This window comes from Gorilla gorilla, chromosome 16 (assembly GCF_029281585.2).
Source record: "Gorilla gorilla gorilla isolate KB3781 chromosome 16, NHGRI_mGorGor1-v2.1_pri, whole genome shotgun sequence".
NCBI lineage: Eukaryota > Metazoa > Chordata > Mammalia > Primates > Hominidae > Gorilla > Gorilla gorilla.
Window position 1 is genome coordinate 95,608,121 of NC_073240.2, and position 21,210 is coordinate 95,629,330.

Below are 21,210 nucleotides of genomic sequence, written 5' to 3' on the forward strand. Positions count from 1 at the left end.
ACATGCAGACATTTTTGGTAGAAGCTTAACTTAAAAGGATTTCAGAAGGAAGTTTTATCTTTTACGGACGTTAGTTTGAAAAATTCATGAACCTCAGTCTCTGCAGTGGTTGAAAATAACACCAAGGAATGAGCAAAGTGGAGACAATACCCTTCTAGACTCAATCTGACCCATGCCAGGGACTCTTATCAAATGAGACCTCCAGAAACATGTACAGGGCACAGGGGTGTCCACCATTTCTTTGCTCCCTGCTAAGGTCAGAGTCAGAAGCTATTGGTTTGCACGATTTTCCCAGTCATTAAGAAAACTAGATGGATGAAGTCCCTATACATGCTGCCCTTTTTTAACAATGATGTCTTTTCTAGGTGAAAGCAAGTATTAGGACTTTTACTCCCCGGGAAAAGCGCTTTGTTGAAGACAGCCGCAAGCTGTCCAAAAAGGTGGGTTGCTACAGTAGGTGGTTTGTTGATTGGTACACTCAGCACCCAGCAGCTGAAGTATTAACACTTGCCTATAATTTCTTCCTTGAAACTTTTCCTCCCTCTTATTCCTCCTCTCTCCCTCTTGCCCCATCTCTCCACTTATTTCTCCTTGTCCCCTTCTCTCCTAAAATAAGGAGGTCAGTCAGCTCCCATAAGAAGGGCAAGACTTAAAACATAATTCTTGGGTGAAACAGAAGGTCTCAGGCCCCCACTATTCTCCTGATTCATTGTATAAACAAAAATTCCTAGCATCAAGACTGTCAGTGTCTTGTTCTGCCTACCCGTCCTTTAATCACAGCCATTTTGTCCTCTGCCCTTTGAAGTTTCAGGGAGGTGCAGTGTGTGGAGTCAATCACAGAATTAACCCAGCAGATCTTCAGAGACTTCTAGCCTGGGTTTCGCTCATGACTGCTCCTACCACTTCGGCGTGGTCTGAATTTGGGATGTGTTGGCATTTCACCCCATACTGAATGCAAGTTCTCTCCCTCTGCCTACTGCCCTTAACTCCTTTCTCATTCAGTTCAACAAAAGGTGAAGTTCAGGGCCTGGTAGGGGAAGTTTCACTTTTTTTTTTTTTTTCCGTGACCTTTACATTCCTTTTTCAGAGTCCCTCCCTGTTGTACTCTCCGCAGCTCAGGATTTCACTTTGTACCTGTCGTCCCTCTTCAATTGTATAACAAAGAACAAAGTGTCCCCTTTTTCAAGAGTTTATTACTTCCACCACTTCCTTTGGGGTGAGCAGCTGTGGATTACATAAAGCAGTTAAATATAAAGACGTCTTATCATCCTTTTGTTTCCCATGAACTTCTGGGCATACTTGGGAAAGGCCTTAAACGTCTTCTGAGGGGAAGCCTCCAAATATTTCATTTTGGTCTGCCGTAACATTGAGTGTAATATTTATTTTGTGTAATCTGAGTAAATGTCTTATTTTATTATTATTATTATTGCCTTTTGCTCTGTTTACTTGAAAGTTAAAACCTGGGTTGAGGTGGGTGGGGTAGCTGCTTTGCAAGCACATTGAAATGAATCTGCCTACAACTGGGAGAGAGACATTTCCTTTGCAAAACAAGACCTCCACGTGGGGTGGCTTTGGGCTCTCAGAGCACTGGGGAACTTGGGGCTGAAATCCTGGGGTATGCTAGGACCCTCCCCCACGTGCCTCTTGCTACTTAGTCCCCCCAAATTTTGATAAACTGGAAACGTTTCCTTAGGATATAAATGCTTGAAAGCACTTACTATGTGACAGACACTTTTCTAAGCTTTTTCATTCTCTCAACACCTTGTCTTCTATTTTATAAAAGAGAAGGTAAGTAACTTGCCCAAGGTGAACTCCAGTCCCTTCCCAGAACTCTGTAGACCTCTGGACTAGATAAGCTATAATACTTGCATGTTTTAATTGTAAATCTATTCATTTGCTTCCAAACTAAACAACATAGACACTCATTCTGTGTCTGTATCTCTCTTTATCTCTCTCTCTCTGTCTTTCTCCTTCTAGTTCTCTCTCTCTCTCTCTGCCTCTGTATGTGTCTTTCTCACACAAATTCACCAACATTAAATACCTAGCTTCTGTAGTTTCACCAGTTCCATTTTTGTGCTGAACATTGTTGAAACAGGCTATTCTTTTTCAGATGAGCACTAAAATGCATTTGATTCTCATTTCCTCTATGGATGATCATATTTTAAAAAGACTTTTAGAAGTGTCAGATCTTCTCCTTTCTATTATTATCATATTTTAAAATTGGGATCTATACAAAATATAATTTAAATGATCAGGGTACCTGATCTAGATGGAATATCTGTAGTATTTGAATCTAGTTTCCTGTTTGTCATTTTTTAAAATCAGATCTTATCAAGAGATGTGGACCGTGTGAAAAGAATCACTATGGCAATATGGAATACAATGCAGTTCCTTAAAAGCTGCTTCCAGTGGGAATCCACATTAAGAAGTACAATAGCATTCGCGGTAAGCTTCCTTTCTTATGTTCAAACTATTTGCTTCTTATTTGCATCTATTCATCTTTCTGAAATATATTACAGCATGGGTGATTATGTGGGGGTTGTCTTTCTAAGACAGTACTTAGGTCAAATTTACCTGGGAAACCCCTTAAATTACCCAAATCTTAGTCATATATGGTCTCCTGGTAAATTTAAGAGCACCACTGTTGTATATATATGTTTAAATGTTTCTCCAGTTGTTGTTACAGCTACATTTGTATAGCCCTGCATTGTGTGTATTTTTTTTTCTTTCTGTGCCAGTGACCGCCCATAATTTCTGAAAAATGGCATCTGAAAAATCACAGGACTAAATAATAACTGAATTGTTCAATGTACATTTTAAGTAAATTATTCCCAAACTTTGATATTAAAGATGTTTATTCATTTCAAGCCAGTTGGGACATACTGATCATTACACATTGCAATTTCATTCAGCACCTCAAAGAGGAACCACCCCTGTCTATGAAATGTACCCTTTTCTCTGGTGACATTGGCCCATCCTTATGAGCATAATAAAATCGCAGAATCAAAGCGCTGCAAGAGATCTTAAAACCACCTAAGTCTACCACTGAGAGCCCAAGAATCTTGGAAGGACTTCACAGCTGGCCTCATGCCTTCACTTTATATCTCAGGGCATTTTCTGTCATTTGTAAAGGGACTTGTCCTTGATCAAATTGGTAATGTCAGCCATGGGAAGAGAAATCAAGTCTCCCGACTGCAAATCTTTGTATATTTGGTATCCATGCCATTCATTTCTGTCCTGTGCAAAGATCACTATAAAAACTAATACGAGGTATGAGTGGTTTAAGAGTGTGAATATCAGTCATGATCATTGGTGAATCTGATTTCTGAATGTTATGTGGTTCTGCTTCTGTTTTCTACTGCCAATATATGCTGAATGTTCTCTCTTAGCCAACAGGCATAGCCTCATTTAAAAAATGGGGGGAAAAAAACACATTTATTAACCCAAGATGCCAATGGGTTCAAGGTCACTCCCAACATTTTTATGCAATCAAGTATATCAGCTCCAAAAGAGGCTTTTCCTTTGCCATTGGGGAGTATTTTGTTTGCTGTCATTTATTTTAGTTCTCCACTGCTTCAGTGTAGAGGACCCATGCTGCCTGTAGGCTTGACCTTTCATATGCTTTTTCTGCTGTCTGAAGTTGCTAAAACATTTGGCCTTAATAAAAACACTAATAAAGGTTTTATTAATCTGTATCCGTCATTGTCTCAGCATTTGTTTATCCACTTCTCTTTCTCACGTTCTCCTCAGCTGGTGGCTTCATGCGTTGGGTTCCCCTTCAACCTCCCCAGCTCCACTTCCCACCCGAATTCCCTTTCAAAACTTTCCATGGAATGTTCTATGCAATTCTGGGCAAAAGAGGAAAGTGAACACAATTGGTGGCTTCTTCCAGTCAGCACCCAGACAGCCACTGTGAGGAGGAGAGGATATCCTCTTTCTCGAGTTTAGTTTCTGGCACTGTGATTTTAGAAAAACAGAGATCTGTTGCCCTGGATTCTGTAGGGAGATGACAGAAATGATTAATAGGCTGCTGGCTTGATCTGAAGAAAGATTAGAACAGATGAATAGAAATAGGTTGTCTAATAGAGGGGACTTCTAACCAGGAAGGGAGGCTTAGAAATGGAGCCACTTCTCCACGGCCTTTTCTCTGAGGGATTCCTCCCTGCTGAGCTTCGTGCCTCGGAGCAGAGCCCGCCCCCAGGCTGGAGAATGCAGGCTGCCATGTTGTACTCTCAAATCTCTGAGGCCCACAGCAAAGAAGATCAAGGTGGTGTTCTTCTTGCCGGTTTTCCAAAGTATGATTTTGCAAGGATACATGGGTATATGCGACTGTGTGTATAGGGACGTTTCTCATTGGACACCACTGAAAAAAATGCAGAGCCAGTTAGATATGCTATATACCTACAGCCCATCATTTGGTTGTCCTGAAAGTACTGGAATAAAAGTGCTCACTTAAACTCGTTTTCAGTTTTAATTTAAAACTCTACTTTCAAAAATTTAGACCATGTGTATGTTGACTGGTCTTGGTGATTCTCAGAAATACCACAGCCATAACGTGGTGGATAATTCCCCTCCCTAAGTTGGTGAAGTGTAATTTTATTAAAAGTTTTTTTTTATTCCTATTATGATTATTCCAAAACCATTTCTGCTATTAAAGTGAGAGGCTATACAGAAAATGCTTTCTTGAGACAGAATAATAAATGTATTTCAGTTTCATCTATTTTTTTTATTGTTTATTTTTTTTTGTGACAGAGTCTCACTCTGTTACCCAGGCTGGAGTGCAGAGGCATGATCTTGGCTTACTGCAACCCCTGCCTCCCGGGTTCAAGCGATTCTTCTGCCTCAGCCTCCCAAGTAACTGAGACTACAGGCACGCACCACCGTGCCCGGCTAATTTTTGTATTTTTAGTAGAGACGGGGTTTCGTCATATTGGCCAGGCTGGTCTTGAACTTCGACCTTGTAATCCACCCACCTCGGCCTCCCAAAGTGCTAGGATTACAGGCTTGAGCCACCGCACCTGGCCTCAGTTTCATCTTCTTTCATTCTTCTTTTGGTAAGATTATGGGTAGCCAAGCTTTCATGTCCTTTTCTTTGAAAACGCCTTCATTTATGTACCTTGCCTGTAGACCTGTTAGCTGTCTGTAGGGAACTGGATTGGGGGGGCGGGTTGCACACCTGGGGGGCTGCCCTGGCTGTAGTGCTGTGTCCCCGAGTCTGTGGGGCTTCATGATGGGTTGTCTTTCTGCAAAATGTTGGATCCTCAAGCCCAGGCTCTTGTCTGCCTTTCTTCACTATGCAACCGCCATATCTGTCGGGGGTGACACACACTGATGGATGTTCTCCTGTGATCTGTTGACAGAATGCTGCTTGGTGTCTTTATTCGTCATTGTGACACTTCGTTCGTGTTCCAACTGCTCGCCTTGGCGTGACAGGGCAGGACAGAGGTGCTGTCTGAAGCAAGGTTTTAAGCCAAGGATTTATTAAATGACCCGTAGTCAGGTCCTCTAATTGAAATTAGCGAATGTGATAGTTGAGGGTTCACTGCACAGGTGTGAAAGGAGCTATTTTAGTTGAACCAGTCCCTGGTGGGGCTTTTCTTCCTGTGACGGTACAGGAAGTGATGCTAACACAACAAACTAAGGGCAGAACTGAAGGGATGTGTTTTTCTTCTGTTTTTTGAGAAAACATAAAATACTAACTTTATGTTCTGGACTCTAGTTCCAGGTGATACAAACATGAACATTGTAGAATCATGTTTAATCTATTCTCGATGTCAATTTTAAGACTTTATGAAAGCAAACCATATGTTTTCCATGGATGCCTATGTACATGTGCATGAACATAATCGTATCTTGTTGAAAGCAGCAGTTAAAGAAAAGCAGGCTCTTAAGAGCTAGGTCCACATGGTGTCTCGTCAGAAGTGGATGGACAAACGTGAGAGAACTCACCTTGCTAGATGATCCAAGCATCACCTTCCTCTACCATGTGATTTATCACTGCTACACTTACAGGAGTGGTTGTATTCCCAACATGAGAGAAGAAAGTTATCAGTAATTCACCTGCTATGTTAATGTTGCTGCATAGTGTTGAATTTATTGTTATCGTAAGAAATTAAACATGGGCATTTGTAGGGTGGTCAGACCATTCCAAATCAAGTTTCTATAGACTGAGTTCTTCTTATTAGGATGAACATTGAAAATCTTTCTCATTTTGTCTTCTGAGTCTTTCTCCTTCCCCTATGTTTTCCAGATATTTTGGTATCTTGCCTTTTCTAAGGTTTATTTAGTTATATTAAATTAAGTATATATTTTGTCTTTTTTCTTCCTTCAAAAAGTAACATTCTTGACTTTCCCATTTGAAAAACAAATTAATATGAGATGTTGACTTAGTGAATGAGGCCAAATAGAACTGAAATATTTTGCCTTGAAGTAAGTGCACCTGTATATTTCCCTATGAATAGATTTGTAAATATATGTGGTATTTTATACACATGTACATACAGACACAAGACGTGTACATGGCCATTCCCACACAGATTTTGACTATTTGAACTATTATTCATAGTTCATGTTATTTCAGTGCTTAGACACTGTCCCAAGGATTTTATAAATTTAGTTCTCACAACAACCTGCTGATGTAGGTGGTGATTACTATCTTCTTTTTACAGATGAGAAAAATAAGCCTATAGAGGTCAAGTACAGTGACAGAGCTCATGTGTGTGTATGAGGTAGAGGTGGAACTGAAACCCAGGCCATCTTGCTTTAGTCTGTGCAGGCTTAACCCTTCAGCTATTCTGCCTCTCACTGATGCCCAGGATGCAATGTTTGTTGTCCTTGTATTTACATAATGACACCAGGACCAACCATACTGATTGTTTCAGATCTGTATTTAGATATTATGTGTGGGGATTAAGCCTGTTCCAAGCTGTGATGCTATACAGGAAAGAAACCCTCATTACATGGGTGAGAATAATTCTTTAGCTCAGTTATTTTATTCACAAGTGATGATGAGACCAAAATTAAAGAAGCCAAACATGGAAATGCCCAGCCCCTGGGCATCACATGCATTTGGCATCCTTGGAATCCAGCTGGATAATTTGAAAAACCCTAGAGCCTTGGTTCTAGACTGAGTCCCAAATTACAGTCTGACTTGTTTTTTCCCCACCTTTGAGGAATGCTTTTAGATGATATAGAGGGATTTTCAAGGGGAGAAGAAAGTAAAAACAGAAAACAACTAGTGGAAGGGGTCATGGAAGGCATTGGACTTTTCAGTTGTTTTTTTTTTTTTTTTAAGTATTCCAAGTTGTTCAGAAAAGGGATGGGGTAGAAGAGAATAACCACCCCTCATGTTCCTTTAAAATATCTTGAAATAATAGCTATAAAAGAGATAGGCCCATATGTCTAGTGGGGATCTCTATTTTATATACATCCAGTGTCTCAGTGCAAATACATTATTTGATCATAATGAAGATAAATTTGTTCTCAAAAAATAACTTTGCATTGTGATATTTATATTGGTAGATCCAATCATGTATGGGTGTTTTGTTATGACATACTTATATTTTATAAACCCCAATGTTGTCTATTAAAAGTCCTAAAGTTATATTATTATATAAATGCATTTTTCGTATGTTAAAATATTATTTACTTGACAGATGGCATCATCAGAAGGTGATTTTAAACAGCAAAGTTCTGATGCTTTTAACACAGAATTGCATTTATGCAGTTTCATTTTTCCACTGATATTTCAGGCACACACCTATTGTATCAAGGGAGGCAAGTTTGTGGGGCATTGATGGATTCTTTGCTTTATTAAATTTTTACTTGGATGTTTGATCTAAAAAGTAATCTAAATCTACCATATATCAATGAGTATCTTCATAAAGCTATGATTTTAACATCTGTGACTTTTTTCCGATTTTTTGAGTATAGGGAAATAAAGAATTTACTTTTCAGAGTTGACAAGGACTGAAATATGATACACAAATTAAAGCATCAATCAACCTCTCCCTCAATAAAGTTAAAAAAATACAACTGTCCACTCGCTTGGTAATATCCCATATTTAACATATATAGAATTTTTAGCTTTTAGAGATCCTAGAATATTGAGAAAGTGTGAAGTAATTTCACACAGAACTTAAAAACAACAGTAGCAGTAATAGAGCCAACCCTTCCAACACACATGTACTTGTGTGCGCGCGCACACACACACACACACCCATGCATGAACACGAAGAAGTAGAGGACATTTGGGAAATTAAAAGTTGTTCTGTTGAATGTTTTGTGAAAGCAGTTTAGTAAAAACCAAAGGCAAGGCCTTGAGGACTGCTGTTTTCCATGATTTCTCTGTGGACCGAAAAACATTCAGATTCATTTTGCTTTGGTACAAATGACAAATGCAACACTGTTTTGAGATTAGACTCTTTAAATAATGCTGGTCAAATGTATTTTTGATGCTTTTGATATTTATGTGTTAACTGTGTCTGAAAGATTTACTCTAAGTTCTGTCACCAGTTTACTCACAACCAAATGCACCTGCATTTCATTAGCTCTTTCATTGGCTACGACATCCACCAGAAGTCACAACTGGATGTGCAGAGCAGACATCGCTGCCCATTTGCTAGGTGTGTGTGCAGTTGATGCTCAAAAATTAAAAGTATTTGTGTAAAGCTGGAAAAAAGAAATTTCACAGTTACAATAACCAGAAGAAGAGAGGTTTTAGACATCTTAAAAGTGTATATATATAAGTGCACACACAGAACCATATACACATATATGCAAAATATATAGGTATATTCAATGCTTAAAATATTTGGCATGTTATTGTTTTAACATATACAAGATAGTTTCCCTAGTCTTCCTTTTGATGAAGGACTACATAATATACTTTCAAAATGTTTTAAAGTTTTTTTCAGCACTTTTTTAAAATAGGAACAATCCATCATTGCATATTGTGAGCATAATTTTTACAACATAATTGCACCTTCTATTGGCAGGTTCTCAGGCATTAACTAATTATGCAATTTAATAAAATTACAGTAATCACATTAAAAAGATTATCTGTTAAAAATTTAAAAGGACACTATTAACTATTTTAGCATATTTTCATGTTTATATTTTCAATTTTGTGAGTTGTGATTCCAGACAGAATCATAGATAGACTGACTGAAATCACTTATTATTTTGGAGCATTCCAATTTTGACTAGTAAACATTAGATCTCAATTATTGTAATCATCGCACAGCCATATTCACATAGCCTGGTAGATGTAAATGGTTAGCTCCCCCTTTTGTGCGTAGGTCCAGGCTCTGTGTGGGACCCTGTGTCACTACCACTGCCTTTTCTGAGCTTTCTGTTGGTGTGCACTTGCAAGCACACATTTTCTGCCTTCTCTGAATTTTCTGTTCAGGATTCTGTGACGGTGAATACTGAGCGTCAGCTTGATTGGATTGAAGGATACAAAATATTGATCCTGGGTGTGTCTGTGAGAGTGTTGCCAAAGGAGATTTGAGTCAGTGGGCTGGGAAAGGCAGACCCATCCTTAATCTGGGTGGGCACCATCTAATCAGCTGCCAGTGCAACTAGAATATAAGCAGGCAGAAAAATGTGAAAACAGAGACTGGCCTGGCCTCCCAGCCTACATCTTTCTCCCGTGCTGGTTGCCTCCTGCCCTTGAACATCGGACTCCAACTTCTTCAGTTGAGGAACTCGGACTGGCTCTCCTTGCTCCTCAGCCTGCAGATGGCCTATTGTGGGACCTTGTGATTGTGTGAGATAATACTTAATACACTCATATATATTAACCACCAGATGCCAAGCAGAGCTCTACCTCAAGGCTATGATAATACTCAAATATGAATATATATATATTCCTATTCCATTAGTTCCATCTCTCTAGATAACCCTGACTAATACGGATTCCTTGTCTTTTACAGATTCCAAGTAGTGCAGTCTAATTCACTCTGCTTTCCAGTGATACCCTACTGAGCTTGATCCAGATTTTAGGATCTTTAATCTTAAAGCAAAGTCTCCAGAGGTCGTGTAGCAACTTAATGCAGCTGATGCTTGACTACCACCTTCTTCAGGCTTGCTCCTTCTCCCGATCCTCCCTCTTTCCTCCTCTCTCTTCCCTCTTCTCCATCCCCTTTCCACAAGCAGTGATGGTTTTGAGTATCTAATACACTGCTAGATATTGAAATGCAGAAATGAATTTTCATACTGAGCACTCGTAAGTCTATCAACCCTCCTCCCCTATTTTCCACTCACCCTTCCTTTCCCCCTCCCTCCCTCTCTCTCTCTCTCCTTCCTCCTCACCCCATTTATCCCCTCTACTCTGCCTCTCTCCAGAAACCCTCCTCACCTCCTTAGTTTCCCTACTTTATTCCCCCAAGTTTCTTCTATCATGCTCCCTTATATTTGAAAACAAGCATATCATAAGAAAAAATGTGCTCTTTGGGAATTCAATTAGGTCATAAGCATGGAAATATTTTAAAAACATGGAATGGGTTACAAGTATGGGTAGGAATTACTACTATCTGATATAACTATTGGCGGGTGATGGTATTCTTCAAATTCAGAGAAAGACCTCGCTAAAACACACACACACACTCATGTGCTATTTCATTGCGAACTGTTTTTGTGGACCTGGACTTGTTGAGAACCTGTTCAATGACAGGGTGGAAATGCAAAGCTTGGTATTATGTGCTGTGGTTGGTGTTCAGGAGTCAACCATTTCCAGGGCTACTTAATGTCTATTTAACCACCAGATGCCAAGCAGAGTTCTCCCTCAAGGCTATGATGATACTCTTCATGCTTGACCTAATAAATTCAGTTCATGTCAAAAATAGATGGCTTATGCCTATAGTTCCAGCACTTTGAGAGACAGAGGCAGAGTTTGAGGCCAGCCTGGGCAACAGAGTGAGACCCCGTCTCAAAAAAAGAAAAAAAAAAAAAGAAAAGGAGGTATTTTATTTCAATGACTTAATACTTCAGGTTAATGTCATGTGTTATATAGTTATGCAGTGTAACACAGCCTCATGATTGGAGGATTGTTTTAGTATATTGCAAGCTGCAGAAAGGCAAAGGCCCAGTCTTTCATCTTTGTGCATATCCTTACTGCTTAGGATAATGTTGGGTACACAGTAGGCATCTAATCAATGCTTCTTGGAAGGGTGCTAGAACTAGTGAAAACCATCTGTTACCAGATGTTGCTTTCTTTTTATTTGTACACCTCCCTTGATCATAATAGCCTGTGGCCACATCAGTAGCTAAAATCCAAAAACAACCTGGCAGCTTCATCATATTCTTGTCTGAGATGCATTTTTCTGGCTTTTTCTTGATGCTGCCCATCCAGGGATTGTGCTAACTAGTAGCAAAATGGCCAAAAGGCAGCCAGGAGGAGGAAGAGAGCTGGAAAATCTCTAACTGCCATCACAGCCCCTGAATCTGAGAAGATTCTATTTTTGATATTTTCAGAACTGAATACCTTTTCTCCCCTTTCATTTGTTTCTATATGTGACACCTGGATGTGCAAACATTTTGTGTGATGCAAAAACAGAAAAGAATATTTAGAAATAGGGGGACCTGGTGTGTGTGAAAACAGTTATAACCAATTCCTTATGTAGGTTTTGACCTGTTGAAGAACATGCTCAGCACTTAGATATCTGGCTAATTTGATATTGCTTTTTTTTTTCTTTTTTTGCAGTCTGAGCTTTGTCATTTGTTTCTAAGCTGTCATTTTTATTAGTCTCTCTGGCTGATCTTTTGGGGCTCCCCATCAGGTGGCATGTGCTCACCATTGTCTGGCTGTGCTTGGCAAGCGGAGGGCCCTTTTATTGCTGTGTGACGTGGGCGTGCTTGCTGGGGTAGCCTGTAATTAGACCCACCACAGGTGACAGTTACTAGAGAGCCCAGTAATCGTTCTAGCTGCCTGATCTGATGTTTATGGAGAGAAGCCTTCTTTGTGGTCTGGTCAGGGTTTACTACAGCATGTTGTACTTTTGCCATTTGATTTATGATTTAGAAAGGTGTGTTTTGTTACTTCTCCCTTTATCTTGGGGTTGTGTCATTGGCTTTTTAAATAACAGATGTGTTTTAGAGGAAGATTTTTATTATAAAGCCTGATCATCCACATCTCACGTATACAAAAAAAAAGATTTTGATATTTAATCAAAATCAGGTTCAATATGTAATCATCTAAGCCTTGCTCTTGCACAGTGTTTACTGACTGTTCTAGTCTCCCTGGGATTCTCTTATTACCTAAATCCATATTGGTTTTGGCCTTTTAAAATGACTTTTCTATTGCTTCCCAAGCTCTTTAAAATTTCTGTTTTAATTCGTTGTCTGGGATGCTTCATTTTGTCAAGGAAAAAAACCAAAACAAAACAGAAATATACTTGTGGGCCCCATTGGTGTTAGGCAAGACCCAACAGCTGTTGTTTTTAATATAGGAAAGATGGAGCCACAGAATGAGGTAGGAGGGGCTTTCATGGTCGGTCTGAGGGGAAGAAGAAAGCTGCAGGCTTCAGAAAGTGATTTTCCCAAGGCCGCCTCATTTGTTTGAATACAGGATTCTCAGTCCTACACTACTTTTACAATGCGCGGCTTGTATAGTCATAAACTTTGAAATTACGGTTTTAGTTCATGAGTACAAACTGCATATACACAGGATCCTTGGACTCTGCTTTTTTTTTTTTTTAGGTACATTTTCCCTCAGGTCTTACATTTGAGTAAAAATAGTTTGTGAGTCTGTGGAGTTGCTATTCAGAGTGGTAACATGCTGTGGGGAGATGTAAATCTGTATTGTTACCTCGTGCTTACTTGACTGACTCTTCAGTTAGAACAGGTGAATTTTCCTCATCAAAACGTTGTGTCCATGGTGATGAGAGTAATGAAGATGATAACGATGATAACAATGATGACAAGGATGATGATGGTGATGAACGGTGTTTTTGTGTTTGGGAGGTGTTTAAGTTTTGACTTCTGCTCTGAAACCTTGCTCTTTATTCGGCTTTAGCGACACTTAGTGAAGCCTTGTCTTACATTGTCTTCTCTTTAAGGAATAGAGTATTGCTTCTTCAGCTAAGTATGCCTTTGTTAATAGCCACATTTCTTCTGCTCTGGGTTAAGCTAGGTACATGCAATTATAAATATTTTGTGTCCCATAGCAAGAGCAGTTTTCCTTGGAAATCACCGAGACCCTCAATTTTTTTTGCAAGGAAACTTTTATAGGCTAATTCATTACCCCCATCCCCAAATTCTACTTTTCACAGTAGGAAAATGCATAGTGTGTTTAGCTGTGAAAAAAAATTAGCTGACTGTGGCCTCATTAACTGCACCTCTTTCGGCAATTTGATTTTGCATTTCATTGGCGATTTTTACATTTTTAATAATCTACATGTTTTCAAAAAATTGATTTCCTGGAAATTTAATAAAAAACAGAGTTGGGGAATAAGAGGAGGGAGAGAAAAAAGGAAAAGGAAAGAAAAATAATAAATAGCTTGACAATCGCTTGGGTTTACTTAAAGATAGTCCTGCAGGTGGCGATAGAAACTCATAAATGATAAAATCCTAAGGTAAATTTCTGTGGGCTACTTCTTGGGGCTTTTAATTTCAGCAATTTATTTTTAATTTGATACAATCGTCTATAAGCAGAAATTGTTACATTAGTAAAAAAATTCAAATTTTCATGTTGTGTACTTTTCTGTTTTTATAATAATTTTCTTGAATATTCTGTAGCACATTCTTCCTTATGCAGAAGAAATAAGATCCAGATTACTGCCCAGTTGGTACAGATTTCATTAGGAAAATAACCATTTTAAGGCTTCTTTTTTTTTTAATTTCATTTTTACTTTCTTTAACCTGCAGCTAAAATTTGATGCTTATGCCATTGGCTAGGTTTCTCTTCTATAAAGGCCTTTGCTCTGGGGTGTGACATGGCTTGCTTAGGCATGACGCTGAGTGTGTGTGTGTGTGTGTGTGTTCACAGAGACATTCCTTCATATCATAGTATCAAATCTAGTTGCTTCCAGAGGCCATTTCCTCCCTTAGTTAGGTGTTTCAAGTTAGTTTTAATGTGACTAGGATCACAAATTTCTTGAAAGCTATTTTATCTAGGGATAAAAACAAAACATAAATATGTATATTTTTAACATTAGACAATACATAGTGAATATGATAACATTTTTTCAATTCTTTTAGTTATTTTGGGCATGAGGCATTGTCAAAGCAAAGTGAAAGCATTTGGAAGACAGGAGATCTTTCTTTTCTGCTAGTTAAGGTTCAAGAGTTTTTAAATTGCTTTTTGTGACTATATATATTTATTTATGGTTTTTTAACTTTGAATCTGAAAATGCAAACTCTAAAGGATAAAACTAATTTTCAACTTTCCTATTTTCTTGTAGTCTCATTTAGAAAACCTTTGCAGTGTACATTTTCAAGGTGGAGCTGCCTTGATTCTAAGAAAATGTAATTATTTTGGTTTAAACACTTTAGGCTTTAGATGTTGAGTGTCATCAACAGATAACTGTGATGGTCTTGAGCAAATTATGTGAATTGCAGTCTCTGCCTTTCTTCTGAACATTTCCCTAAGTCTTACGGTAAAGTTCAAACCAGTAATGTCTTACATGCTGTACCCTTGGATCCAGAATTTTGTTTATGATGTAATAGAAGAGGCAGAAAAAGAAAGAAAAGAAACCTCTGGCCTTCTTATATTCTGTTTCAATTGTTCTTCCAATTACTCATGAGGGAGAGGAGTGGAATGCAAGTCAGACACTCTGAAAACCTATTTTGCAGCCTTCATATAAAAAATATTCAGTTCTCTGCTCTGTTAGCAGCTGACCAAAATCTAATCCGTTAAAAAATATATCGTGGTAAGCAGTTCTTGAAAATGTTTATAATAAATGGTAAAAGCCAAGCTTCCACTGTGAGATTAGCAGTTGGAACAGGACGTGTTCATCAGGAAATAGGTTATTGCCTGACTAGTGTGTCCTGCAGAGTAACCTGCAGGATAGATGAAGATTTAAAAGCTTGCAGTGCAAGGATTTTATTTGATTTTCCCCCTTTGCTTTCTTTTGCATATTCCAGTGTTGTTTATCACTCATGGTATTTTTCCCAATGACTCTCTTCTGAAGTTCATTTTACAAACAAAAAGTGTGGCATGTTTTGGGGGTTGGTTCCATTCACGCCCCATGATCATCTAATGACCTATGGGTATTAATGTTGCTAATACACTTTTTTACATTACAGACTTCGTAGCTTAAAGATAAATGTGAAAGAATATTTTCCAGAGATCTGGACCTACCCCCAGCTTCCATCTTAAAGATACAGGAAGTGCTGCAGAGAATTATGGTGTCTTTCCTGCTTTTTGCTTGACTGCAGTCCAGCCTGAGAGTCAGTGGACAGTAGTGCTCATGAATAATGCCTTCTATGTGGATGATACCTACAGTGACACAGGAGTGACTAAGAGATCAAATACACTGGCTAAAAAGCCTTAGGGAAGCATTATGTGTCTGAGGTCTGATCTATTGTCTGGGAGGTCGCAGAGTGTTAATGCACTCTGCAAAGATTACACTCCCTCTCTAATTGCTCAGACACTTCCTTAAAGGATTTAAACAGTCAGGAAAGGTGACGCTCCTTGTCAATTTTTGTCTTCTGCCTGCAGTTGAAGTTTATCTGTCTTTCCACTGAGACCACGAGATCAAGTAACCTAGACGGTGTCAAAGGCATAAACTCTGAATTAGGAGTGAAAGCAATAAGAGATGTTATTTACCGTACCGTTGTTACTTGCGCTTTAAATGCTCTGCATTCCATTTCTGGTGTTTACATAGTGAAAACGACAGCATCTCTGTGTTCCAAAGGGGGGCTTAAAAGGGTCCAAGGCTTCACTTTGACTTTTGATCAGATTTGTTTTCATAATCCTTTCGCAGTGCCATAACACCCTCCGTGCAGCATTCTCCTTTTAGGTTATTTCAGCTAAATATGTAGAAAATAGGTGAACTTTAGGATTCCCTCGGTGCGTCCCCCCAACCTCACCCCTCCCAACACACCCCCATTCTGAGATGTTTCCCCTGAATTAGGCATATGCAAGACCAACCCACATTTAGGACGTGATAACTTTGTCCAGACCATCATTGTAAACTTCAAATGATACGCAGACACATTTGAAAAAAGATCTCCTCTCTGCATTGGAGAATCCTAACTCAATCTTGTGTGTCTGGAGAGCTGATATAGCGATTTTATCAGACTCTGTATCTCTTATATTGCTTTGATTATAACTCAGTGTTTCCTAAATGACACTGAAAAGCTTAAAGAAAGGTTTTACTAGTTCTTTCCCAATGGCAGTTTAGGAAATATCGGGGAGCTAGCTGTCTGTTTGCGAAGAGCATAATGAACTCCTTAAATTCATAGTCTGTGTTGCTGTAGGAAGGAGTGGGGAGTGCAAGCTCACATTCCATCTCGAGCATTTTCTACCCACTGTGCACAGTTGCGTCATTGAGAAGTAAGAATTCCTCTTAGATCAGTTCAAATTGCTAATATATGTGTCCTACAGCCTGCAATATAATATTTATGTAGCTTCCGAAAGAGACCTGCGAGGATTCCCTGTAATTCAAGATGGTAGTCTGACTGATGGGTGTAGAAGGATTTTTTTTTGTTTTGTTTTAAAGAAATTCTTGTTTGTCCCATGAGATTTTCACACTTTTCGGCTGACGGCACTGTATTTTACTCATCCTGTATAAAGCTGTCAGTGTATTCGTTATATGTGTCTCTTGAAGACTCTGAGCAGATGACGAGAACAATTGCTGGAAGGGGAAAACACATTTGAATCAAAATCTTCAGAAGAGCATTTCTGTAGTCTCTCCTGTTCCTGCTTCTGCGTGGACTGTCCCTCGCACTTTCTCTGATTGCATGTTATCTCACACTGTTGGTAGATTACACTGAATGTTTCATCTGTATATAAAAATTAAAAATTCAAACAAAAATCTGGCCCACATGAAGAACAGGCCCTTTGGGCATATGGTTCATTATGCATATTCGTTTAATTACTAAAACACTTGCGATGGCTTTAGTGCCCTTGCTTTCAACTTGCAAAGTTGGATCTCTTCTATTGCACAGAAAATATAGTGCAGAATTCTGTTATGAAGGAGGAAAAAAGAAAAGAAAAAAATAGAGCCTTTGAAGAAATTATTGGAATTCACCGAAAGGAGGTATGATTGTCAGTATGAAATAAATGGAAGAAGGGATTTCTCCCCTTCGTCGTCTTTGTCATCTCCTGCTCCCTCCCATTTCTGCCACTACCCCGAAGGCTGTTTTTACTGTGGTTAGTTTATAAGTAATGTGAGACTAAGGATTTAGGTTTCAAACATGTTCCCTCTGAGCGCCTCAAGTCTCATGATGAAGCAAAGTTTTATTGTTTAGAAGGGGGCTGCTAGGAAAGTGTGACTTTAATTGATTTTTCAGGGCAAACAGGTGGTGATGGTTTAGACATCTCCTGGCCTGAGTGCCACTCCTAATTTGGGGCTACACATATAATAGCCTTATTAAAATAAACAATCCCTTGGCTTTGGTTTTACCTGAACATCTGCCTCCTGGTTTTTAGAGGGCTTTTAAAAATATTTTCACTGTGTGCTTAACAGGATCTGATCCTAACATAGCTAAGAAAGACTTTATTTTCTATTTATGCCATCAAATTTTTTATTTTTATCTGATGTTAAAGACACTAAAATTTAGAAGCATCTTTAAATGGGATAATCAGTGCTTCAGTAGTTTTCTTTAGAGCACATTCATTTACAGGATGCAACAGATTTTGAATGTAACAGGTCAAAAATTGAATTTGTAGTTGCTGGGTTTTGATTTGAACTTTTATTTTGGTGCACAAAAGATTGTTTGAGTGAGTACACGTACTTGTGTGTGTGTGCGCACATGTTTTAAGACCATATTTTGGATTTATTCCTGAGCGCTGGTGATGTTTCAGCATTGTAAGAAAGCTTCTTGGACTCCTCTTGATCAGAATAAATTCAAGACTCCTAACAGCATTTCTAAGGGAAAGGAGGATCCAAGCCTTGGCATCGTTCTTGTTTTTAGTGGCAAGTATGTGTGGCTCTGATACAAGCACAATTTTGCTTTTCACTTAAGCAAGTAGGTAGTCTATCTGAGTAACGGGAGACCATCCAAGACATTCTTGATATGATTCCTAAAGGAATTGTACTTTGCTATAAATAGCGTCGCTCACTAATCACTATTGGAGGGTTCCTGAATTAGGGTACCTTAGTCGGTTTTAAGCACATTGAATATGTACAGAGCTATTGCAGGCTTAATGTGAACTTACTGCAAGCCCGCTTCTTTTAATGCCAGAAATAAAGCTGCAAGTGGAGTAACTTAATACAGCGAACTGCTTTACTCTATCACTGCACTAATGCTAATTAGATACACTTGCTTTATTACCCAGAGCATTTTTTTCTGTGTTCATTCTGATCTAATCTTTCTATGAACATAAAGGAGTAAGTCATGAAGGAGTAAGTCGTAAGTGTTATGTTTAAGCTTTTAGTCACAATTGCAGCCTAATGTTCATGTGAGCAAAGTCAGAGAACACTCTTAGAGAATGCTTTGTCCACTTACAGTCCAATTAGAATCCCATTGGACTTCTCCCGTGGAGGGTCCCACAGTGCCAAAAATTACGCTTCTGAAATGAGTAAGACACTTACCGATACATTTAATGGAATTTTGTTCTTGACCTCTTCATCTACCCACCTTTATGGAGAATAAATAAATGTGTGAAGATTTTTTCTCCCTTCCTTTAATCAGAGCAGAGAATTTGCTGATGGCTTTGAAAGATGTATTTACCAAAATCAGACTTTCAACTGCTCAATGACCACCTTCTGCAAAGACGCATAATGAGAAATTTATTGTCTGATTCTAGACCTGAAATTATGATCATTCTAGGGGGAAAAAGCCAATAGTGCAGCACATTAGATGCTTTTTCTCTTTCATTTAGTTCAGTGCTTTTCTACTTTTTAAACTACTTTTTCTGCCTTTATGAGTGGTGTGGGGATTTTTATTGGGGCATAGGTGATTGTTTGACTTTTTTCCATTTATATGAAATCATCACAAAATGTAGGATATAGTGTGGCCAGTAGCATGATGTAAACATTAAAGGGATGGAATTTTAATAAATGCTTCACATTTAAGAGAATAAAAACTAATAAGAAGTGAATGTATGATACAGGTTAGAAGCCTTCTTTTCCCCCTGTTTAAAAATGTCCATTAATATATTCTAAAGAGGAAAATAAAAGTCAACAAAAACTTCATGTCTAGAGCAACGGAGTCTAAAAGCCTCTATATTTAATATTAAGATAATATATTTTATATGTACTTTCTTTAAAGTTAGAATGGATCAGCCATATTCTTCATAGAAATGTTCAGTATAGTTATACTGTGAAACTGACAGTTTGAAAATGATATGCATTGTTTATTTAAATAGTCATAGAGGATAATAAAAGCGAGAAACATATAATCGAGATGTCTACCTACAAAAGCACTGGGAATAAATGGCCAGATGGGGTTACACCCACACCAAACTGGAACTACTTGATGGAAATGTGTCTTTAAGAGCCAGACACCAAGTCTGATATTCCCCTAATTAACTGACCAGGTCACTCTATGACACATAGAATTAGTCAAAGACAATGTCAAGTAAACACCAGAAATAGTACATTTCACTGCTCATGGATCTTAAGAAAACAAATGGTTAAAGAATTTTGATTTGGTAACCTTTCTTTGTATTATGGCACCGAGAGCATGACTTAGAGGTATAAGTGGAAATATGAAGGTTTTATTAGAGGGCAGGGAAGAAAAGGGAGGGTCAGGGCAGGAAAGAACATTTTGATTCTGGAGCTTCATGAAGCTGAGATTTGCCAAGCCATTCTTCCATTATTGGTGTCTCTTTCCCTTTCTCTAAATAGGACCTTGACTGGGAAGAACATGCCACCTCCTACACCCACTGATTTCTTCCGAAAGTGTAGAATTGGTTTTCTGGTCAGTCTAAATAGCCTTTCATAGTTTCCCTATGTATCTTCACCCCTTTTACATTATATAGGCAGGCATCCTTTTATCAGGCTTCACTTTATTGCGCTTTGCACTTACTTTTTTGTTTTTTTTTTTTTTTTTACAAATAGAAAATTTGTGCAAACCTGCATCTAACAAGTTTATTTGCACCATTTCTACAAAAAAGCAAGTTATCCAGAAGTTCTAGCTGAGATAATTGATAAAGGTGGCTACACTAAACAACAGATTTTCAATGTAGAAGAAACAGCCTTCTGTTGGAAGAAGATGCCATCTAGGACTTCCATAGCTACAGAAAATGCTTTACTTTAAAGCTTCAAAGGACAGGCTGACTCTCTTGTTAGGGGTTAATGCAGCTGGTAACCTTAAATTGAAGCCAGTACTCATTTAGCATTTTAGAAATCCTAGGGCCCTTAAGAATTCTACTAAATGTAGTCTGCCTGTGCTCTATAAATGGAACAACAAAGCTTGGATGAGAGCACATCTGTTTGCAGCATCATTTACTGAATATTTTAAACCCACTGTTGAGATCTACTTCTCAGAAAAAAATGATTTTTTTCAAAATATCACTGCTCATTGAACATGTACCTAGCTGCTCAAGAGCTGTGATGGAGATATACAATGAGATTAATGTTGTTTTCATGCCTGCTAACATAATATCCATTCTGTAGCCCATGGATCAAGGACTAATTTCAACTTTCAGGTCTTATTAAAGAAATATATTTTGTAAAATGATAGCCGTCATTGATTGTGAATTTTTCTGATGGATCTGGACAAAATAAGAACCTTCTTGAAAGGATTCACCATTCTAGATGCCATTAAGAACATTTATGATTCATGGGAGGAGGTTAAAATATCAATATTAACACGAGTTTAGAAGGAGTCGATTGCAGCCTTCACAGATGACTTTGAAGGGTGGAGTGGAAGAAGTAAGTTTAGATGTGGCAGAAATAGCAAGAATAGAATTAGAAGTAGAGCCTGAAAATGTGACTGAATTGCTATAATCTCATGATGAAACTTGAACATATGAAGTTTCTTCTTGTGGATGAGTCAAGAAAGTGGATTCTAGAGATGGAATCTACTCCTGGTGAAGATGCTGTGAACACTGCTGAAATAACAAATGACTTAGAATATTCCATCTCGGTTGATAAA

General features: G+C 38.4%; 1 protein-coding gene across 6 annotated transcripts in view; it reads left to right on the forward strand.

Moving 5' to 3' along the window:
• Positions 1-21,210, forward strand: part of MCTP2 (multiple C2 and transmembrane domain containing 2) — a 262,809-nt gene that overhangs the window by 169,084 nt on the left and 72,515 nt on the right. For 3 of the 6 annotated variants that reach the window (XM_063698858.1, XM_055364241.2, XM_063698857.1), the window contains exons 16-18: positions 366-440; positions 2,326-2,445; positions 2,913-3,695. In XM_063698858.1, the coding sequence (XP_063554928.1) occupies positions 366-440; positions 2,326-2,445; positions 2,913-2,984 (267 nt within the window). In that variant the 3' untranslated portion in view covers positions 2,985-3,695. Of the gene's footprint in view, positions 1-365; positions 441-2,325; positions 2,446-2,912; positions 3,696-21,210 lie in introns of those variants that run through there. The other 3 variants (XM_055364239.2, XM_055364238.2, XM_063698856.1) reach the window with 1 other exon arrangement.